This window comes from Ostrea edulis, chromosome 9, assembly GCF_947568905.1.
Source record: "Ostrea edulis chromosome 9, xbOstEdul1.1, whole genome shotgun sequence".
NCBI classification, from domain to species: domain Eukaryota; kingdom Metazoa; phylum Mollusca; class Bivalvia; order Ostreida; family Ostreidae; genus Ostrea; species Ostrea edulis.
The window spans coordinates 58677818-58699619 of NC_079172.1; the positions used below are offsets into that span (position 1 = coordinate 58677818).

The 21802-nt window shown below is 34.7% G+C and overlaps 1 protein-coding gene across 5 annotated transcripts in view; it reads right to left on the bottom strand.

Annotated features, from left to right (window-relative positions):
- The window catches only part of LOC125660039 (dedicator of cytokinesis protein 1-like), a 138686-nt gene that overhangs the window by 30652 nt on the left and 86232 nt on the right, over positions 1–21802 (bottom strand). For all 5 annotated transcript variants that reach the window (XM_056149697.1, XM_056149696.1, XM_056149700.1 and 2 more), the window contains 9 exons: positions 21655–21759; positions 21021–21107; positions 18789–18843; positions 17733–17814; positions 17151–17223; positions 10397–10483; positions 10090–10263; positions 7378–7458; positions 561–692 (listed from right to left, as the gene is read on the bottom strand). In XM_056149697.1, the coding sequence (XP_056005672.1) occupies positions 561–692; positions 7378–7458; positions 10090–10263; positions 10397–10483; positions 17151–17223; positions 17733–17814; positions 18789–18843; positions 21021–21107; positions 21655–21759 (876 nt within the window). The remainder of the gene's footprint in view (positions 1–560; positions 693–7377; positions 7459–10089; positions 10264–10396; positions 10484–17150; positions 17224–17732; positions 17815–18788; positions 18844–21020; positions 21108–21654; positions 21760–21802) is intronic.

Sequence of the window (21802 nt, forward strand, 5' to 3'; positions counted from 1 at the left end):
TACACAAACTGTACACTTACATTCAGATTGTACTCTAACTGTACACTTACATTCAGATTGTACACAAACTTTACACTTACATTCAGATTGTACTCTAACTGTACACTTACATTCAGATTGTACACAAACTGTACACTTACAATCAGATTGTACTCTAACTGTACACTTACATTCAGATTGTACACAAACTGTACACTTACATTCAGATTGTACTCTAACTGTACACTTACATTCAGATTGTACACAAACTGTACACTTACAATCAGATTGTACTCTAACTGTACACTTACATTCAGATTGTACACAAACTGTACACTTACAATCAGATTGTACTCTAACTGTACACTTACATTCAGATTGTACACAAACTGTACACTTACAATCAGATTGTACTCTAACTGTACACTTACATTCAGATTGTACACAAACTGTACACTTACAATCAGATTGTACTCTAACTGTACACTTACATTCAGATTGTACACAAACTGTACACTTACATTCAGATTGTACTCTAACTGTACACTTACATTCAGATTGTACACAAACTGTACACTTACATTCAGATTGTACTCCTTATGAATCAGCTTCACCATTTCCTTGAATCTATGTTCCATGTGTTCATGGAAAGGCTTCAGTTCTTCAGAAACTTTGCGACTGTGTATATTTAATGCCTCTCGTAAAAGCACCACCTGTCAAGCATTACAACATATATTCAATATACATTTTGAAAAAAACAAAAGATTCGTGGATCATCGATAAGCATTTCCTGTCAAACATACGTCTGTGATTATAAGTAGATTCAGAGACACAAGGACCACCATCTCAGTCACAGTTTTCTGACTGTACAATGCCAATCCCAGGTCTGGGCCTATGTTGCAGTACAAATTTAGCAAATGCAACTGACCACATGCACATTTATTCATCATTCAAAACATATCCATATCACAAGTAAAATATTCTCAAATGGGATGTGAAACAACAAAATCTGTACATTCAATTTGAATAAACAGTCAAACCTCGCCATCTCAAACTTGAAGGTGCTGATCCGATAGCAGGGTTAAAATACATAAGAAAATGTGGTTGGGACTTTCAATTCACTTTAACATATTCATGGTATTCAAGATATTGGATTATGTAAACTTTGCAAACAAAAGCAAAATTCAGTAAGCTACCGCGATGGAAAATCTGGGAATTCCACTTAATTCAAATCTGTTGAAATCATTGTGTTTAGATATACTGTTGAATGAAAATTAATATACCCTAACAAACGACCCATGGGCTGCAATGCCCACCTGAGCTACTCTGCTTATATAGAGATTTCACTGAAACATTATATGCAGCTTAACACAATAAGCCAGGGCTAGCTATTGGACCACAACATGTTTCTGGGTGCTTGTATATCATTTTCACAAACAAAACTATTCAGGTCTTTCTGTTGGAAAGATCTTGCTGCAATCTAGAAGAAACTCACGCCCAGAGTGCAGGGCATTATAATTCACTAATGGAAACTCACGCCCAGGGTGCAGAGCATTATAATTCACTAATGGAAACTTACACCCAGGGTACAGGGCATTATAATTCACTAATGGAAACTTACACCCAGGGTGCAGGGCATTATAATTCACTAATGGAACTCACATCCAGGGTGCAGGGCATTGTAATTCACTAATGGAACTCACACCTAGAGTGCAGGGCATTATAATTCACAAATGGAACTCACGCCCAGGGTGCAGGGCATTATAATTCAACATATTCTACAAATTCTTTAAACCTAAATACTGAGGTCTCGCTCTAGCTCCTGAGTGGTGGAAAGAAGAAAGATTGAATCTACACAACATAAGGACATTCAATATTCATCAGACTAACTGTATTTTTCAATATTCATCAGACTAACTGTATTCTTCAATATTCATTAGACTAACTGTATTCTTCAATATTCATCAGACTAACTGTATTCATCAATATTCATCAAACTAACTGTATTTTTCAATATTCATCAGACTACATGTAACTGTATTCTTGCAGTTCTTGACATAAGAAACTGTAGTGTCCCAAGAAAGACATGTGTTTAATCTACATACAAGTTGAATATACTGAATGACCTTCACACAAGGAGCACGTGTGCTAACAATGACCTTCACACAAGGAGCATGTGTGCTAACAATGACCTTCACTCAAGGAACATGTGTGCTAACAAGAACATCACACAAGCTGCAAATACACCCATCCGATATACTCGGTGATGAATAGTAACGACTGAAGGGGTTCACATCCAATATACTCAGTAATGAATAGTAACGACAGAATTGGTTCTCATCCAATATACTCAGTAATGAATAGTAACGACAGAAGGGGTTCACATCCAATATACTCAGTGATGAATAGTAATGACAGAAGGGGTTCACATCCAATATACTCAGTGATGAATAGTAATGACAGAAGGGGTTCACATCCAATATACTCAGTAATGAATAGTAACGACAGAAGGGGTTCACATCCAATATACTCAGTAATGAACAGTAACGACATAAGGGGTTCACATCCAATATACTCAGTAATGAACAGTAACGACAGAAGGGGTTCACATCCAATATACTCAGTAATGAACAGTAACGACATAAGGGGTTCACATCCAATATACTCAGTGATGAATAGTAATGACAGAAGGGGTTCACATCCAATATACTCAGTAATGAACAGTAACGACAGAAGGGGTTCACATCCAATATACTCAGTGATGAATAGTAATGACAGAAGGGGTTCACATCCAATATACTCAGTGATGAATAGTAACGACAGAAGGGGTTCACATCCAATATACTCAGTGATGAATAGTAACGACAGAAGGGGTTCACATCCAATATACTCAGTGATGAATAGTAATGACAGAAGGGGTTCACATCCAATATACTCAGTAATGAACAGTAACGACAGAAGGGGTTCACATCCAATATACTCAGTGATGAATAGTAATGACAGAAGGGGTTCACATCCAATATACTCAGTGATGAATAGTAATGACAGAAGGGGTTCACATCCAATATACTCAGTGATGAATAGTAACGACAGAAGGGGTTCACATTCAATATACTCAGTAATGAATAGTAATGACAGAAGGGGTTCACATCCAATATACTCAGTAATGAATAGTTAACGACAGAAGGGGTTCACATCCAATATACTCAGTAATGAATAGTAATGACAGAAGGGGTTCACATCCAATATACTCAGTGATGAATAGTAATGACAGAAGGGGTTCACATCCAATATACTCAGTGATGAATAGTAATGACAGAATTGGTTCTCATCCAATATACTCAGTGATGAATAGTAATGACAGAATTGGTTCTCATCCAATATACTCAGTGATGAATAGTAATGACAGAATCAGTAACGAATAGTAACGACAGAAGGGGTTCACATCCAAATGTAGCATTCCTCGGTAAAAGAATAGCTCTGACAGAATGAGTGGGTTTTTCAATAACTTTCTCTAATATCAAGGAGTATTGTTGTGTTATACATTTGTACTTGATTGACACCTGATCATGTGAAGTTTAGAGGCCCTGACGAAGTACAGCATTCTTGTGATCACGTGAAGTTCAGAGGCCCTGACGAAGCACAGTGTTCTACACTAATCAAGTTGCCTTTTTTTTAATGAAGCATTATCATCATTACTGTGAATTTCAAGAAGTGTGAACGACTCAGCTTCTCAAATTCATTCGCGGTCCCGGATAGTTGATTTCAAAACAAATCTGTCAATGATGACGCATCAAGGAAAGAACAATCACTGCGATTGGACCAATATTTAAAGGGGTGGGAATAAAAATAATTTTAGATGGGCACACGTGTCTTTACACTAGCGTGTCATTACATAATCTTTTAGCACGATGGAAGAGACTCTGCGAAAAGGGGAAACCAATACCAACTAAAACAATGACGTTGATTTTAAAATTACATGCCGAGGGTTAATTTTATGGTAAAATCAGTAAGAAATTAGGCGTCGCAAAGGCTACGTTATAAAATTGTCAATCATGGGAACTCTTGCACCGAAAGTGTCGCCAACGAAGCTCACACCCGATGTACTTCTGTTTATTGAGTATGAAATTAAAAAGAAATAAGAGTGTATATAATAGAGGAATCAGACAAAATTTATTAAGAAGCAATATTTGTACCCCTGACAATGTACCATTGGTGTCTTTAATTTGTAGAACTGCGAGAAATTTTTTGGGGAATGACTTTAAAGAAACTGCAAACAAAATCCAAGAGAAGCATATTTCGTCTGGACACAGGGGCTCGTCACGAAATTCTTGTCTTTTTAAAATTTGACACCGTCTATTCTATATTTACAAATAAATGTAAATATGGAATAGAGATAGTCAATTCGTGGCGAGCCCCTGTGGTCTGAACACGAACGAAGTGTTGAAAACTTCTTTGCTACTGATTTTATTGCAATTTAGGCCGAGTCAGTTAATGCTAACGAAATGCTGAATTTCTTTAATAATGTGTTACAGGAGAGGGATGGTTTGGGAATTTAGTTTTTGCTAGAATTCACAGAACTTGCAGTTGTTCATTCAATTAACAGTATCTAGCGATGGTTATTTCCAAATTTCTTACGAAAATGTGGGTATATATATATATAACAGTAAAAGACATCAAAGCATCCAATTGCCGTGTTTGAAAATAAATGTTTTCTCCAAGTAGAATATCTATTGATCTTATTACTTAATCTGACAAATTATTTTAGGGGCGAGATCAAATGTACAATGTTCGAGAAAACTGAGAGCTAAAACTGAGACCCCCCCCCCCCCCCCCCCCCCCCATACAAAACTAAATATGAAGTATGTTGAAATTAATCGATTAACAAGTAAAACAAATGAAAGTGTACATTGAAACTATTAGGTGTTTATTAAAATGTATTATAATGTGGTTTTAAAGTTAGTTCTCTATTTTTCCCCACTAATATGTAATCGATGTCGGATGACAGAAACTTACGAATTTTTACCCCCTCTCCCCCTAACTATTTGAATTTAGAAATTTTTCCGACATCGATCTTTTGATCTCGCCCTTATCCAATGCTTTGTAAGATTTCAAAAATATCCTCTGAGAGATTTATTTAAAAATAACGATATGGAAACTGCGAATGTGAAAGAGACAACAAAACAAACGCATTGTTCTTAAACGGACAAAATCGCCAGCCCTATAGAAACATGTACTGAAATTTCTGATCACTTAAAACTGACAAGTATCTACAGGAATTTAAGGGAGTAACCTTTCAATATTTATTGGGATATAGAGGCAACTGCGGATCCTGCCTTTTCCCGCAGTATTTTCGATCCTGTCCTTTTTTTTCAATATTCAACACTTTGAATTCTGGGATATTGCTATCCTGCCTTTTCTTTACATATCGGAGCCCGCCTTTTTCACCCTGTATCCCACCTTTTATTTCAAATTCCTTTCATGCCCCCTCCCACACCTACTGATACTGCGATGGATTATATTAGTATGGCACGTTTATTCCTGTTTAAAAGATAAAATTTATAAGGTATCTGATAAAAGTTATATCTTCTAAAGTTTACGAGATATCTTGTATCTTTTATAAGACATCTTATATTTTTTTCTTTACAAGATATCCCATTACTTTTATACATGTAGATATCTAGTATATATAAGATAAACTTTACAAGACACTTAATTAATGTAATCTCAAATCCCCATTGTCAATTCAAAACCGATATTGAATCTCACGCTACGTACGGTGCAACTTACATTGAAATCAAATAGTGAAACTTACACTTGTTAAGCAAATACTTGGGAACGCCTACCTATAATTTAACCGACCAATCAAAAGCGCTCTTTAAAATCACTCGGGGACTTTCCAATGAACTATCTGGAGCACGTCATGTACTTGCCGATATGTGTCGTTCACACTTACTGTAAATCCACAGTAAGACTAAGATAGTGTATAAAAAGATTTGGGGGAAATCCTTTCAGTATTCTATAAAGCTATTCTCTGTACTACAGTACTATGAAAATGACTTGCCTTGTGGAGTTATAATGACTTGTCTTGTGGAGTTATAATGACTTGTCTTGGGGAGCTATAATGACTTGGGGAGCTATAATGATTTGTCTTGTGGAGCTATAATGATTTGTCATGTGGAGCTACAATGACTTGTCTTGGGGAGCTATAATGACTTGGGGAGCTATAATGATTTGTCTTGGGGAGCTATAATGACTTGTCTTAGGGAGCTATAATGATTTGTCTTGGGGAGCTATAATGATTTGTCTTGTGGAGCTATAATGACTTGTCTTAGGGAGCTATAATGACTTGTCTTGTGGAGCTATAATGACTTGTCTTGTGGAGCTATAATGACTTGGGGAGCTATAATGATTTGTCTTGTGGAGCTATAATGACTTGTCTTGTGGAGCTATAATGACTTGTTTTAGGGAGCTATAATGACTTGTCTTGTGGAGCTATAATGATTTGTCTTGGGGAGCTATAATGATTTGTCTTGGGGAGCTATAATGATTTGTCTTGGGGAGCTATAATGACTTGTCTTAAGGAGCTATAATGACTTGTCTTGTGGAGCTATAATGACTTGGGGAGCTATAATGATTTGTCTTGTGGAGTTATAATGACTTGTCTTAGGGAGTTATAATGACTTGTCTTAGGGAGCTATTATGATTTGTCTTGGAGAGCTATAATGACTTGTCTTAGGGAGCTATAATGACTTGTGGAGCTATAATGACTTGTCTTAGGGAGCTATAATGATTTGTCTTGTGGAGTTATAATGACTTGTCTTAGGGAGTTATAATGATTTGTCTTGTGGAGCTATAATGGCTTGTCTTAGGGAGCTATAATGATTTGTCTTGGGGAGCTATAATGACTTGTCTTAGGGAGCTATAATGACTTGTCTTAGGGAGCTATAATGACTTGGGGAGCTATAATGACTTGTCTTAGGGAGCTATAATGACTTGTCTTGTAGAGCTATAATGGCTTGTCTTGTGGTGCTATAATGACTTGTCTTAGGGAGCTATAATGATTTGTCTTGGGGAGCTATAATGATTTGTCTTGTGGAGCTATAATGACTTGTCTTAGGGAGCTATAATGATTTGTCTTGGGGAGCTATAATGACTTGTCTTAGGGAGCTATAATGACTTGTCTTGTAGAGCTATAATGACTTGTCTTGTGGTGCTATAATGACTTGTCTTAGGGAGCTATAATGATTTGTCTTGTGGAGCTATAATGACTTGTCTTAGGGAGCTATAATGATTTGTCTTGTGGTGCTATAATGACTTGTCTTGTGGAGCTATAATGACTTAGGGAGCTATAATGATTTGTCTTGTGGTGCTATAATGACTGGAAACTTCACTGACCTGCTTTCTGGTGACTTCCTTTAGTTTAGGGACTAAATGCAACTGTATTTCTGTTTCTCCATAGCCCTCAGAATAAAATACCTAAAAGCAGAAGGTACATAACAATACTCATATCTTAAACAACAGGTCTTTACTGTGACTTAAACAACAGGTCTTTACTGTGACTTAAACAACAGGTCTTTACTGTGACGTCAATTGAATATTGTTCTGAAAAAAAGAACTATTTGTGAGAAATGGAACGATTCCCAAAACTGTAACAAACATCATTGTGGTAAAACACACTTATAGTGAAGTGCTGGGCATGAACAATTTTGATACGTTATAAACATAATTTGTTATACATGTATCCAATAAGTTCATAATACGTAAACATACTTATAGTGAAGTGCTGGCATTAAAACACACTTATAGTGAAGTGCTGGGGACAAACAATTACACTAAAACACGCTTTTAGTGAAGTGCTGGGGACAGACAACTTTGATTTGTTATAAATGTAATTCTTTAAATCCAATAAGTTCATATTAATATGTTTAAAACTACAGGGAATGAAAATCACTTTGCTGTAAGTGTGAATTCATTATAAGTGTATTTGCTGTAACCATGTTTTACTGTATATTAAATAAGCAGCTTAATAATCAAAATAAAATCAACAGAATATGTTACTAAACAAACATAACAAATACTATTATATACAATAAACAGCTTAAAGTAAAATCGACAGATGCTATAACAAAATGAATGATCGCCACAGCAAACAATCACCAACGCAAAATGAACTCTCACCAGTGAAAAAACATACCGTATAGTATCGTGTATTGTGTGCACCCTGAATGTTGCGAAAAAAATTCCTGAAAAAACCTTAGTCTTATGTATTGTGTGAATCCAAAAAGATGACAAAATGCTGCATAGATTTTTAAATTGGGGTCAAACTTCCCAATCTCAAGTGCAAATTACAAGCATTTCAGAGTAGTAAACTGTTAAATGAACATCAGGAGTAAGTAACAAGCTGAGCATGAGCAGTAAACTGTTAAATGAACATCAGGAGTAAGTAACAGTGACAAGTTGATTGTACATATTGGTAATTATGAAAATTAACTGACTTCAAAGAAATTACCTTGCTTATCAAATTGTTGTTGAGGAATAAATAACAAAAACCATTAGTGATAAAAATAGATTTTCCATAGATTAGTCTGTTACATGTAGTCATGCTTACCAACATTTTATGTTGCCTTTGCTAATGAATATATATTATTACTACAGTAACTTGATCCAAAGAGTCAGATCATGTTGAAGTGACAGGTGCAGATCATCAACAACAGAATAATTCTATTTTCTTTCAGATTGTTCTTGCCTTTCAATACCATAATTGCCATATAGGTAAGTATTGGTGGGCCAACACCAGGTATAGACAAATATGACCAAAAATACAATATAAACATGGAAAGAATAATAGTCAAATCTGTATCAAGGGACACTTCAAATGGAAAAAAGTATGAATATCCAGGTCACATATGGCAGCGAATCGCAAAGGGTTGCAAATGGCAGTTCTAAAACTGTATTTTCTTTTGAAAGGAAATTTCCATCCCTCAATGTACTTCATCATCAATTCAGATTGTTTGGAAATGAAATGGCCAGGTTTTCTCTTTGGTCCTTTCTTTTTTATCCAATATAACTTCTCAGTTTGCTGTGTTACTTTTATTGATCTGCACAGCTTCCACCATGCCTGATAAACAATGTAGCCCTCACTGGTCTGATGACAACACCAGGACCTTTCCATGCTTTGCTGTACCATTTTGGTATTGGTATCCACTTTGTCAAATCTGTTTTTGCAGTACTCTTTGAATTCTCACAATTTTTCTCACCATAGGCGGAAGATGTTCCTTGCTGAATGTAATCCCTCTATGTGTTGTCAAACCAATGCACCTTCTGTGGTCCCTCTAGAGATGGAGACTTGTCAAACGCTTGGAAGATTAGGATTTCTCTCAAACCCAACTGTTGTGGACTGTACTTATGGACTGTATGGATTTTTTGCTATCAATGCGCAGTCTGAGGCTGTCTCCCAGTCACATCTGTTCCCTGATTTTATTTTCATTAAATTTTCTGTTAGGATTTGGTTACGGATTTCAAGCAAACCAGGGACTATAGTCACCTGTTGTTTTTACTTTCATATATTCAAAGTTTACGACCATATCTAGGACTTCACTGTTGAACTTGCCCCCATCATTATTATATACACCCCTTTTAGCACCATGTACAGCAATTCAAAACTTCAATAAATTCTGATGACCTTTAAGATCTAATCATACGAAGTGTGATGTCATGTTATGTGTTGACATGCGTCACAATAGGACTGTGACAGAGGCTAGAAGTTCGTTTTATGCAACAAAATAGAAGCAATGTAAACAAATGGTGATTTAGTAAAGGAGTATAAATATAAGAAGTGAACAGCACTTTTGAGCTGTTCATGGTCAATATGAACGGATTTGGATTTGAGGCAGCACAATTCACAGAATTTGCCTCAAATCCAAATCCGTTCATACTGACCATGAACAGTTCAAAAGTGCTGTTCATTTCTTAAGTGAAGCTGCTTATGTACACAACACATACACAGGATTCTGTCACAACACATCAGCAAGTAAATTTTAGAATTAAGCCTGCCATTTTATTACAACCTAAAACAGCAACACGGAGAGCACTATCTATTGTAGCTACCTTGTAGTTGGATATTCCTCCATTGACGGAAGCATCAACAACACCATTCAACAACATCCCTAGGTTGTTGGTGCTGAGGTTGACATCTGCTATATGCTGCTCGATCAGTGAGTTGATCCTCTTGTTCGTTGATTCCAGGGTTTCAATGGCATTCTCCAAAGGACTAACACTTTTCTGCAAAAAATAAGACAGAAATTTGTACTAAATGTTGGCAGACTGAGTATAATTATAATTTTTCAATCCCAAAAATTGTAGCTGAGAAAAGTATTTTTTAAAATAATTATATTTTAGAAAGCGTCTATATTACCGTGTCTGTGTTGTTGACAGGGAACCAGCAAAGGATACCAGGGAAAGAATACAGGGTCGTTAGAAAGGTCCTTTCTAACCACATTTGCTGAAAATTGACAATTTCAAAAAGTCGTATCAACGCATCAAAAAGTCATGTTAATGCATCAAAAAGTCATATCAATGCATCAAAGTCATATTAATGCATCAAAAAGTTGTATTAACACATCAAAAAGTCGTATTAATGCATCAAAAAGTCATATGAACACATCAAAAAGTTGTATCAACATATCAAAAAGTCGTATTGACACAGACACCTTTAGGAGTGCATGACCAGCTTCATATATAATACAATTCAAACATAAAACTAACTATCAACACTGTCTGGCAATACATAAACACATCCCCATATCAGAATATCAGTCTTAGAATATTCCCGAGTCTTTCTTAAAATCAACAGTTTTGGAAGCACTATCTTCTATATTTGAATATTTCTTAGGAGTATTACATAATGGACATTTTGACCTTTACGTCCTATTGAGACACGGTCTGACGGTAATTAACTATACACTGTGTTACATGTGATTAACTATACACTATGTTACATGTGATTAACTATACACTGTGATACATGTGATTAACTATACACTGTGTTACATGTGATTAACTATACACTGTGTTACATGTGATTAACTATACACTGTGTTACATGTGATTAACTATACACTGTGTTACATGTGATTAACTATACACTGTGTTACTTGTGATTAACTATACACTGTGTTACTTGTGATTAACTATACACTGTGTTACATGTGATTAACTATACACTGTGTTACATGTGATTAACTATACACTGTGTTACATGTGATTAACTATACACTGTGTTACATGTGATTAACTATACACTGTGTTACATGTGATTAACTATACACTGTGTTACATGTGATTAACTATACACTGTGTTACATGTGATTAACTATACACTGTGTTACATGTGATTAACTATACACTATGTTACATGTGATTAACTATACACTGTGTTACATGTGATTAACTATACACTATGTTACATGTGATTAACTATACAGTGTTACTTGTGATTAACTATACACTATGTTACATGTGATTAACTATACACTATGTTACATGTGATTAACTATACACTGTGTTACATGTGATTAACTATACAGTGTGTTACATGTGATTAACTATACACTGTGTTACATGTGATTAACTATACACTGTGTTACATGTGATTAACTATACATTGTTACATGTGATTAACTATACACTGTGTTACATGTGATTAACTATACACTATGTTACATGTGATTAACTATACACTGTGTTACATGTGATTAATTATACACTATGTTACATGTGATTAACTATACACTATGTTACTTGTGATTAACTATACACTGTGTTACATGTGATTAACTATACACTGTGTTACATGTGATTAACTATACACTGTGTTACATGTGATTAACTATACACTATGTTACATGTGATTAACTATACACTGTGTTACATGTGATTAACTATACACTGTGTTACATGTGATTAATTATACACTATGTTACATGTGATTAACTATACACTGTGTTACTTGTGATTAACTATACACTGTGTTACTTGTGATTAACTATACACTGTGTCACATGTGATTAACTATACACTGTGTTACATGTGATTAACTATACACTATGTTACATGTGATTAACTATACACTGTGTTACATGTGATTAATTATACACTATGTTACATGTGATTAACTATACACTGTGTTACATGTGATTAACTATACACTGTGTTACATGTGATTAACTATACACTGTGTTACATGTGATTAACTATACACTGTGTTACATGTGATTAACTATACACTATGTTACATGTGATTAACTATACACTATGTTACATGTGATTAACTATACACTGTGTTACTTGTGATTAACTATACACTGTGATACATGTGATTAACTATACACTGTGTTACATGTGATTAACTATACACTGTGTTACATGTGATTAACTATACACTGTGATACATGTGATTAACTATACACTATGTTACATGTGATTAACTATACACTATGTTACTTGTGATTAACTATACAGTGTGTTACATGTGATTAACTATACACTGTGTTACATGTGATTAACTACATACTATGTTAAATGTGATTAACTATACACTGTGTTACATGTGATTAACTATACACTGTGTCACATGTGATTAACTATACAGAGTTACTTGTGATTAACTATACAGTGTTACATGTGACTAACTATACACTGTGTTACATGTGATTAACTATACACTGTGTTACATGTGATTAACTATACACTATGTTACATGTGATTAACTATACACTGTGTTACATGTGATTAACTATACACTATGTTACATGTGATTAACTATACAGTGTTACTTGTGATTAACTATACACTACGATACATGTGATTAACTATACACTATGTTACATGTGATTAACTATACACTATGTTACATGTGATTAACTATACAGTGTTACTTGTGATTAACTATACACTATGATACATGTGATTAACTATACACTATGTTACATGTGATTAACTATACACTATGTTACATGTGATTAACTATACACTGTGTTACATGTGATTAACTATACAGTGTGTTACATGTGATTAACTATACACTGTGTTACATGTGATTAACTATACACTGTGTTACATGTGATTAACTATACACTGTGTTACATGTGATTAACTATACACTGTTACATGTGATTAACTATACACTGTGTTACTTGTGATTAACTATACACTGTGTCACATGTGATTACCTATACACTGTGTTACATGTGATTAACTATACACTATGTTACATGTGATTAACTATACACTGTGTTACATGTGATTAACTATACACTATGTTACATGTGATTAACTATACACTGTGTTACATGTGATTAACTATACACTGTGTTACATGTGATTAACTATACACTATGTTACTTGTGATTAACTATACACTATGTTACATGTGATTAACTATACACTGTGTTACATGTGATTAACTATACACTGTGTTACATGTGATTAACTATACAGTGTTACTTGTGATTAACTATACACTGTGTTACATGTGATTAACTATACACTGTGTTACATGTGATTAACTATACACTGTGTTACATGTGATTAACTATACACTGTGTTACATGTGATTAACTATACACTATGTTACATGTGATTAACTATACACTGTGTTACTTGTGATTAACTATACACTGTGTCACATGTGATTACCTATACACTGTGTTACATGTGATTAACTATACACTATGTTACATGTGATTAACTATACACTATGTCACATGTGATTAACTATACACTGTGTTACATGTGATTAACTATACACTATGTTACATGTGATTAACTATACACTATGTTACATGTGATTAACTATACACTGTGTCACATGTGATTAACTATACACTGTGTTACATGTGATTAACTATACACTATGTTACATGTGATTAACTATACACTATGTTACATGTGATTAACTATACAGTGTTACTTGTGATTAACTATACACTACGATACATGTGATTAACTATACACTATGTTACATGTGATTAACTATACACTGTGTTACATGTGATTAACTATACAATATGTTACATGAGATTAACTATACACTGTGTTACATGTGATTAACTATACACTATGTTACATGTGATTAACTATACACTGTGTTACTTGTGATTAACTATACACTGTGTCACATGTGATTACCTATACACTGTGTTACATGTGATTAACTATACACTATGTTACATGTGATTAACTATACACTGTGTTACATGTGATTAACTATACACTATGTTACATGTGATTAACTATACACTATGTTACATGTGATTAACTATACACTGTGTTACTTGTGATTAACTATACACTGTGTCACATGTGATTACCTATACACTATGTTACATGTGATTAACTATACACTGTGTTACTTGTGATTAACTATACACTGTGTCACATGTGATTACCTATACACTGTGTTACATGTGATTAACTATACACTATGTTACATGTGATTAACTATACACTATGTCACATGTGATTAACTATACACTGTGTTACATGTGATTAACTATACACTATGTTACATGTGATTAACTATACACTATGTTACATGTGATTAACTATACACTGTGTCACATGTGATTAACTATACACTGTGTTACATGTGATTAACTATACACTATGTTACATGTGATTAACTATACACTATGTTACATGTGATTAACTATACAGTGTTACTTGTGATTAACTATACACTACGATACATGTGATTAACTATACACTATGTTACATGTGATTAACTATACACTGTGTTACATGTGATTAACTATACACTATGTTACATGTGATTAACTATACACTGTGTCACATGTGATTAACTATACACTATGTTACATGTGATTAACTATACACTGTGTTACATGTGATTAACTATACACTGTGTTACATGTGATTAACTATACACTGTGTTACATGTGATTAACTATACACTGTGTTACATGTGATTAACTATACACTGTGTTACATGTGATTAACTATACACTATGTTACATGTGATTAACTATACACTATGTTACATGTGATTAACTATACACTATGTTACATGTGATTAACTATACACTGTGTTACTTGTGATTAACTATACACTGTGTCACATGTGATTACCTATACACTGTGTTACATGTGATTAACTATACACTATGTTACATGTGATTAACTATACACGATGTCACATGTGATTAACTATACACTGTGTTACATGTGATTAACTATACACTATGTTACATGTGATTAACTATACACTATGTTACATGTGATTAACTATACACTGTGTCACATGTGATTAACTATACACTGTGTTACATGTGATTAACTATACACTATGTTACATGTGATTAACTATACACTATGTTACATGTGATTAACTATACAGTGTTACTTGTGATTAACTATACACTACGATACATGTGATTAACTATACACTATGTTACATGTGATTAACTATACACTGTGTTACATGTGATTAACTATACAATATGTTACATGAGATTAACTATACACTGTGTTACATGTGATTAACTATACACTATGTTACATGTGATTAACTATACACTGTGTTACTTGTGATTAACTATACACTGTGTCACATGTGATTACCTATACACTGTGTTACATGTGATTAACTATACACTATGTTACATGTGATTAACTATACACTGTGTTACATGTGATTAACTATACACTATGTTACATGTGATTAACTATACACTATGTTACATGTGATTAACTATACACTGTGTTACTTGTGATTAACTATACACTGTGTCACATGTGATTACCTATACACTATGTTACATGTGATTAACTATACACTGTGTTACTTGTGATTAACTATACACTGTGTCACATGTGATTACCTATACACTGTGTTACATGTGATTAACTATACACTATGTTACATGTGATTAACTATACACTATGTCACATGTGATTAACTATACACTGTGTTACATGTGATTAACTATACACTATGTTACATGTGATTAACTATACACTATGTTACATGTGATTAACTATACACTGTGTCACATGTGATTAACTATACACTGTGTTACATGTGATTAACTATACACTATGTTACATGTGATTAACTATACACTATGTTACATGTGATTAACTATACAGTGTTACTTGTGATTAACTATACACTACGATACATGTGATTAACTATACACTATGTTACATGTGATTAACTATACACTGTGTTACATGTGATTAACTATACACTATGTTACATGTGATTAACTATACACTGTGTCACATGTGATTAACTATACACTATGTTACATGTGATTAACTATACACTGTGTTACATGTGATTAACTATACACTGTGTTACATGTGATTAACTATACACTGTGTTACATGTGATTAACTATACACTGTGTTACATGTGATTAACTATACACTGTGTTACATGTGATTAACTATACACTATGTTACATGTGATTAACTATACACTATGTTACATGTGATTAACTATACACTATGTTACATGTGATTAACTATACACTGTGTTACTTGTGATTAACTATACACTGTGTCACATGTGATTACCTATACACTGTGTTACATGTGATTAACTATACACTATGTTACATGTGATTAACTATACACGATGTCACATGTGATTAACTATACACTGTGTTACATGTGATTAACTATACACTGTGTTACATGTGATTAACTATACACTGTGTTACATGTGATTAACTATACACTATGTTACATGTGATTAACTATACAGTGTTACTTGTGATTAACTATACACTACGATACATGTGATTAACTATACACTATGTTACATGTGATTAACTATACACTGTGTTACATGTGATTAACTATACACTATGTTACATGTGATTAACTATACACTGTGTCACATGTGATTAACTATACACTGTGTTACATGTGATTAACTATACACTATGTTACATGTGATTAACTATACACTGTGTTACATGTGATTAACTATACACTGTGTTACATGTGATTAACTATACACTGTGTTACTTGTGATTAACTATACACTGTGTTACATGTGATTAACTATACACTGTGTTACATGTGATTAACTATACACTATGTTACATGTGATTAACTACATACTATGTTACATATCTTACAGAAATATCCCCTCCGCTCTCCTCCATTCTCCTAGAAAATGTAAACTTCTGCACTTCATTCACAGAGAAATACCTGCAATATAAATAGTTCATCACTGTGGGCTACAGTACTCACCAAAGTCTATTCTAAATGAATTGAAATCCGGGGGGACCACACAGCTAAAAATAAACAAAGTTGATCCTCTTTGTCAACTTGGGTAAAATATTTTTTTAAAATTTTATCCTGATCTAATAACCCTTTGTAAACCTGAAAATTCACAATGAACACATTTCATTGTGGTCCCAAATTTCATTGATTTCATGAATACCCCCCCCCCCCTTTCCCAATTTTAAACCTAACAAATTTTACAATCTATATCATGCTTTAATGTTCCAAAACCATATCCATGAAATTATCTCCCCACAATCTTGTAAGATTTCAACAATCCATGAAACTGGCTTCCACGAACTTAAATGATTCTACAAGCCATTATACGAGAGATGGATTGCCGGTCAATGCCATGTTTAATCCAATGAGTCTCAACAGGCACAGACAAAACTAGGTCACCTGAGAGACTTATATGACCTACATCTAATACTTACTTCAGGATCTTCTCATCGACACATTTATTACGAAATCTTTCATGTAACTGCAACACTGGAGTAACGGCATTTATTTGTAAATCTTGATTGTGTCAAGGACAAAATAAATTACCATCATTTTGGATATAAATACCATGATTCTACTGAGTACAGGTGTCACAGTCCCCTGTTACGTTCTGCTACCCTGAACAGATAAACAACAGGTGCCACAGTCCCGTGATGTGTTCCGCTACCCAGAACAGATAAACAACAGGTGTCACAGTCCCGTGATGTGTTCCGCTACCCTGAACAGATAAACAAGTCCTGTGATATGTTCCGCTACCCTGAACAGATAAACAAGTCCTGTGATGTGTTCCGCTACCCTGAACAGATAAACAAGTCCTAGCTGTGATATGTTCCACTACCCTGAACAGATAAACAAGTCCTGTGATATGTTCCACTACCCTGAACAGATAAACAACAGGTGTCACAGTCCCGTGATGTGTTCCACTACCCTGAACAGATAAACAAGTCCTGTGATATGGTCCACTACCCTCAACAGATAAACAACAGGTGCCACAGTCCCTCGATATGTTCCGCTACCCTGAACAAATAAACAACAGGCGTCACAGTCCCGTGAAAAGTTCTGCTACCCTGAACAGATAAACAAGTCCTGTGATGTGTTCCGCTACCCTGAACAGATAAACAAGTCCTAGCTGTGATATGTTCCACTACCCTGAACAGATAAACAATCACGGAGAGAATGATGAATGATCAGACACAGAAAATGGCACAAGAACAACAGAGAAAATATCACAGGAAAGTGTCCAACAATGAACAAATTGTGGAAGCAGAGAGTGAGCAGAAACCGAACCCAATGTGAGTGAAAACAAAACATAAAGCTGAGATGTTGATGAGCCAAGGACGAAATATGAACTTTTTAAAAAATTTCCCTTCATTAATCACCAAAAAAGTTTTTCACCTTGTCATATTTTTATGTTTTTTATCGGTTTTAATTTTGTTCTGTTGTGTTGCAAATTGAAGGTTTTATGGAAAGACATATAAACAAAAGGATACATTGCTTGTCAGAGGCCTTTACATCGTTGCTAGGAGGAGACAAGGACTTCAGCAGCTGAAAAAAACCCAGCATTAATTCATATTATTCTGTTGATGTGTTACCTCTGGTAATTTGATTCGCTATCACTGTATCACAGGAAGTCGATTCGCTATCACTGTATCACAGGAAGTCGATTCACTATCACTGTATCACAGGAAGTCGATTCGCTATCACTGTATCACAGGAAGTCGATTCGCTATCACTGTATCACAGGAAGTCGATTCGCTATCACTGTATCACAGGAAGTTGATTCGCTATCACTGGATCACAGGAAGTCGATTCGCTATCACTGGATCACAGGAAGTCAATTCGCTATCACTGGATCACAGGAACAACATCTTCCACAGGTCTTACAACAAGTTACTTTGATCACATGAAGATCACATAGTCATATCATAAAACACATGACTAAAATTACAGTTTTCTGTTTATTATTCAGATTGAAGCAATTTTTAATGTATAATATTTTTATATCTAGTATTTCATTACATACGAATTGATAATAGATCTTGTCTGAAAAAGGTGAAAATAATGAACAGTGGTCAATCTCATAAATTCTAAGAATACAAAATGTAAAACAGAGTTGATGATCTCATCAAAAGGCTGTTAAATTAATGTATTATGTAAATCATTATGCAAATCAGTAATTTGCTACTATCAAAGTGATTCTTGAAACATTTTTGTTAGGTGTGCATTAAACCTGTCATAAATAAGAGGCCTGCGGACCTTCAGAGTCACCCGAGCATATCCGTACTACTATCATTACTTCAGAGTCACCCGAGCATATCCGTACTACTATCATTACTTCAGAGTCACCCGAGCATATCCGTACTACTATCATTACTTCAGAGTCACCCGAGCATATCCGTACTACTATCATTACTTCAGAGTCACCCGAGTATATCCGTACTACTATCATTACTTCAGAGTCACCCGAGCATATCCGTACTACTATCATTACTTCAGAGTCACCCGAGTATATCCATACTATCATTACTTCAGAGTCACCCGAGCATATCCGTACTACTATCATTACTTCAGAGTCACCCGAGCATATCCGTACTACTATCATTACTTCAGAGTCACCCGAGTATATCCGTACTACTATCATTACTTCAGAGTCACCCGAGTATATCCGTACTACTATCATTACCATCACTAACTCAATAATATTACGATATCCATCCTGAATCATGTGCAGAAAAAGTTGCCCCATAAAGTGAAAAATTGTATACCAGGCAGGTCTGTAGCTCTCTGGTCTCCCTCACTGTTTCTCCAGAGAGCTACAGATCTACAGAGACTGTTTGACTGGGAGAGGAGACAACCTCTCTGTACATACAGTTACTGTATGTTTGACTGGGAGAGGAGACAAGCTCTGTAGAGTTACTGTTTGTTTGACTTGGAGAGGAGACAAACTCTCTGTAGAGTTACTGTATGTTTGACTGGGAGAGGAGACAAGCTCTGTGTAGAGTTACTGTATGTTTGACTGGGAGAGGAGACAAGCTCTGTGTAGAGTTACTGTTTGTTTGACTGGGAGAGGAGACAAGCTCTGTGTATAGTTACTGTTTGTTTGACTGGGAGAGGAGACAAGCTCTGTAGAGTTACTGTTTGTTTGACTGGGAGAGGAGACAAGCTCTGTGTAGAGTTACTGTGTGTTTGACTGGGAGAGGAGACAAGCTCTGTAGAGTTACTGTTTGTTTGACTGGGAGAGGAGACAAGCTCTGTGTATAGTTACTGTTTGTTTGACTGGGAGAGGAGACAAGCTCTGTAGAGTTACTGTTTGTTTGACTGGGAGAGGAGACAAGCTCTGTAGAGTTACTGTATGTTTGACTGGGGGAGGAGACAAGCTCTGTGTAGAGTTACTGTATGTTTGACTGGGAGAGGAGACAAGCTCTGTGTAGAGTTACTGTTTGTTTGACTGGGAGAGGAGACAAGCTCTGTAGAGTTACTGTTTGTTTGACTGGGAAAGGAGACAAGCTCTTTAAACCTAGCCAGGATTGTGGAAGAATATACCACCAAGAAAAAGACCCAAAGTTGAATTTCAGTTATTCCATTTGAAATATTTGTTTTAATCTTTTATTACCCCACCATTCTTTGATCTTTGACATTTGATTCAATGTAAACCATGATATGAATTCAAAACAGCCTTCTCTACAATTAAAACCATTATCATTAACAAATGACTCATTTACCTCTGCATTTGGAAACAAGGTTTGCATTCGCAGGTTGAAATCTGTAAGCCTCTCATATTCCTTGCCTCTGTAGATGTACACCTTATTCTACAAAACACGTACATGAAAATTTGTGTGATGAACTTACCATGACAAGCTACAACTGATCTTACAGCACTAATACTTCCCACAGGCAACATTAAAATTGTACAAAATAGTACCGGTATACTGTACTATGTGTACTTATTTTAGCGGATTTAAAATTTGGCAGTCACCACTGATGCACTATTCGGTGTAATCATAATTTAGCACTTCTTCTATGTATAGTAATGGACAAATAGAGAATTTCCATGCCACTATAAATTAGCTCTCTTGCTTCCTTCATCAAATCTGTAAAAATTTGAATCCCACTAAAATAACTACATGTTCAGCATATTCAACACGATATTTACTGAAATTCTAAAATTCAGGAGAAGTGTATGGAAAATGTTAGCGGAGAATGAATTCTGATTAACAGATCCCATAATTGCCACAAAAGTTTAAAGTTTCCAGATCAAGTAAAGTAGAAAGGTAAAATTCTGCTCTAATTTTTTGTACATTGACATTTTTAATTTAAATCTCTTTGCTTATGTTTCCATAGTGATACAACACAAACCTGCAAGAAGGAAGGAAATCCAAGGCCATAATAGCCCACCCTGAAGTACTCCGGGTCAGGACGCAGTTCTCTTATGATACAGGCAAACAGCTCGGCCTGCCTTTTCTGTGAAAACATACATGTTAGAATTCAATACCTTATCTGATTT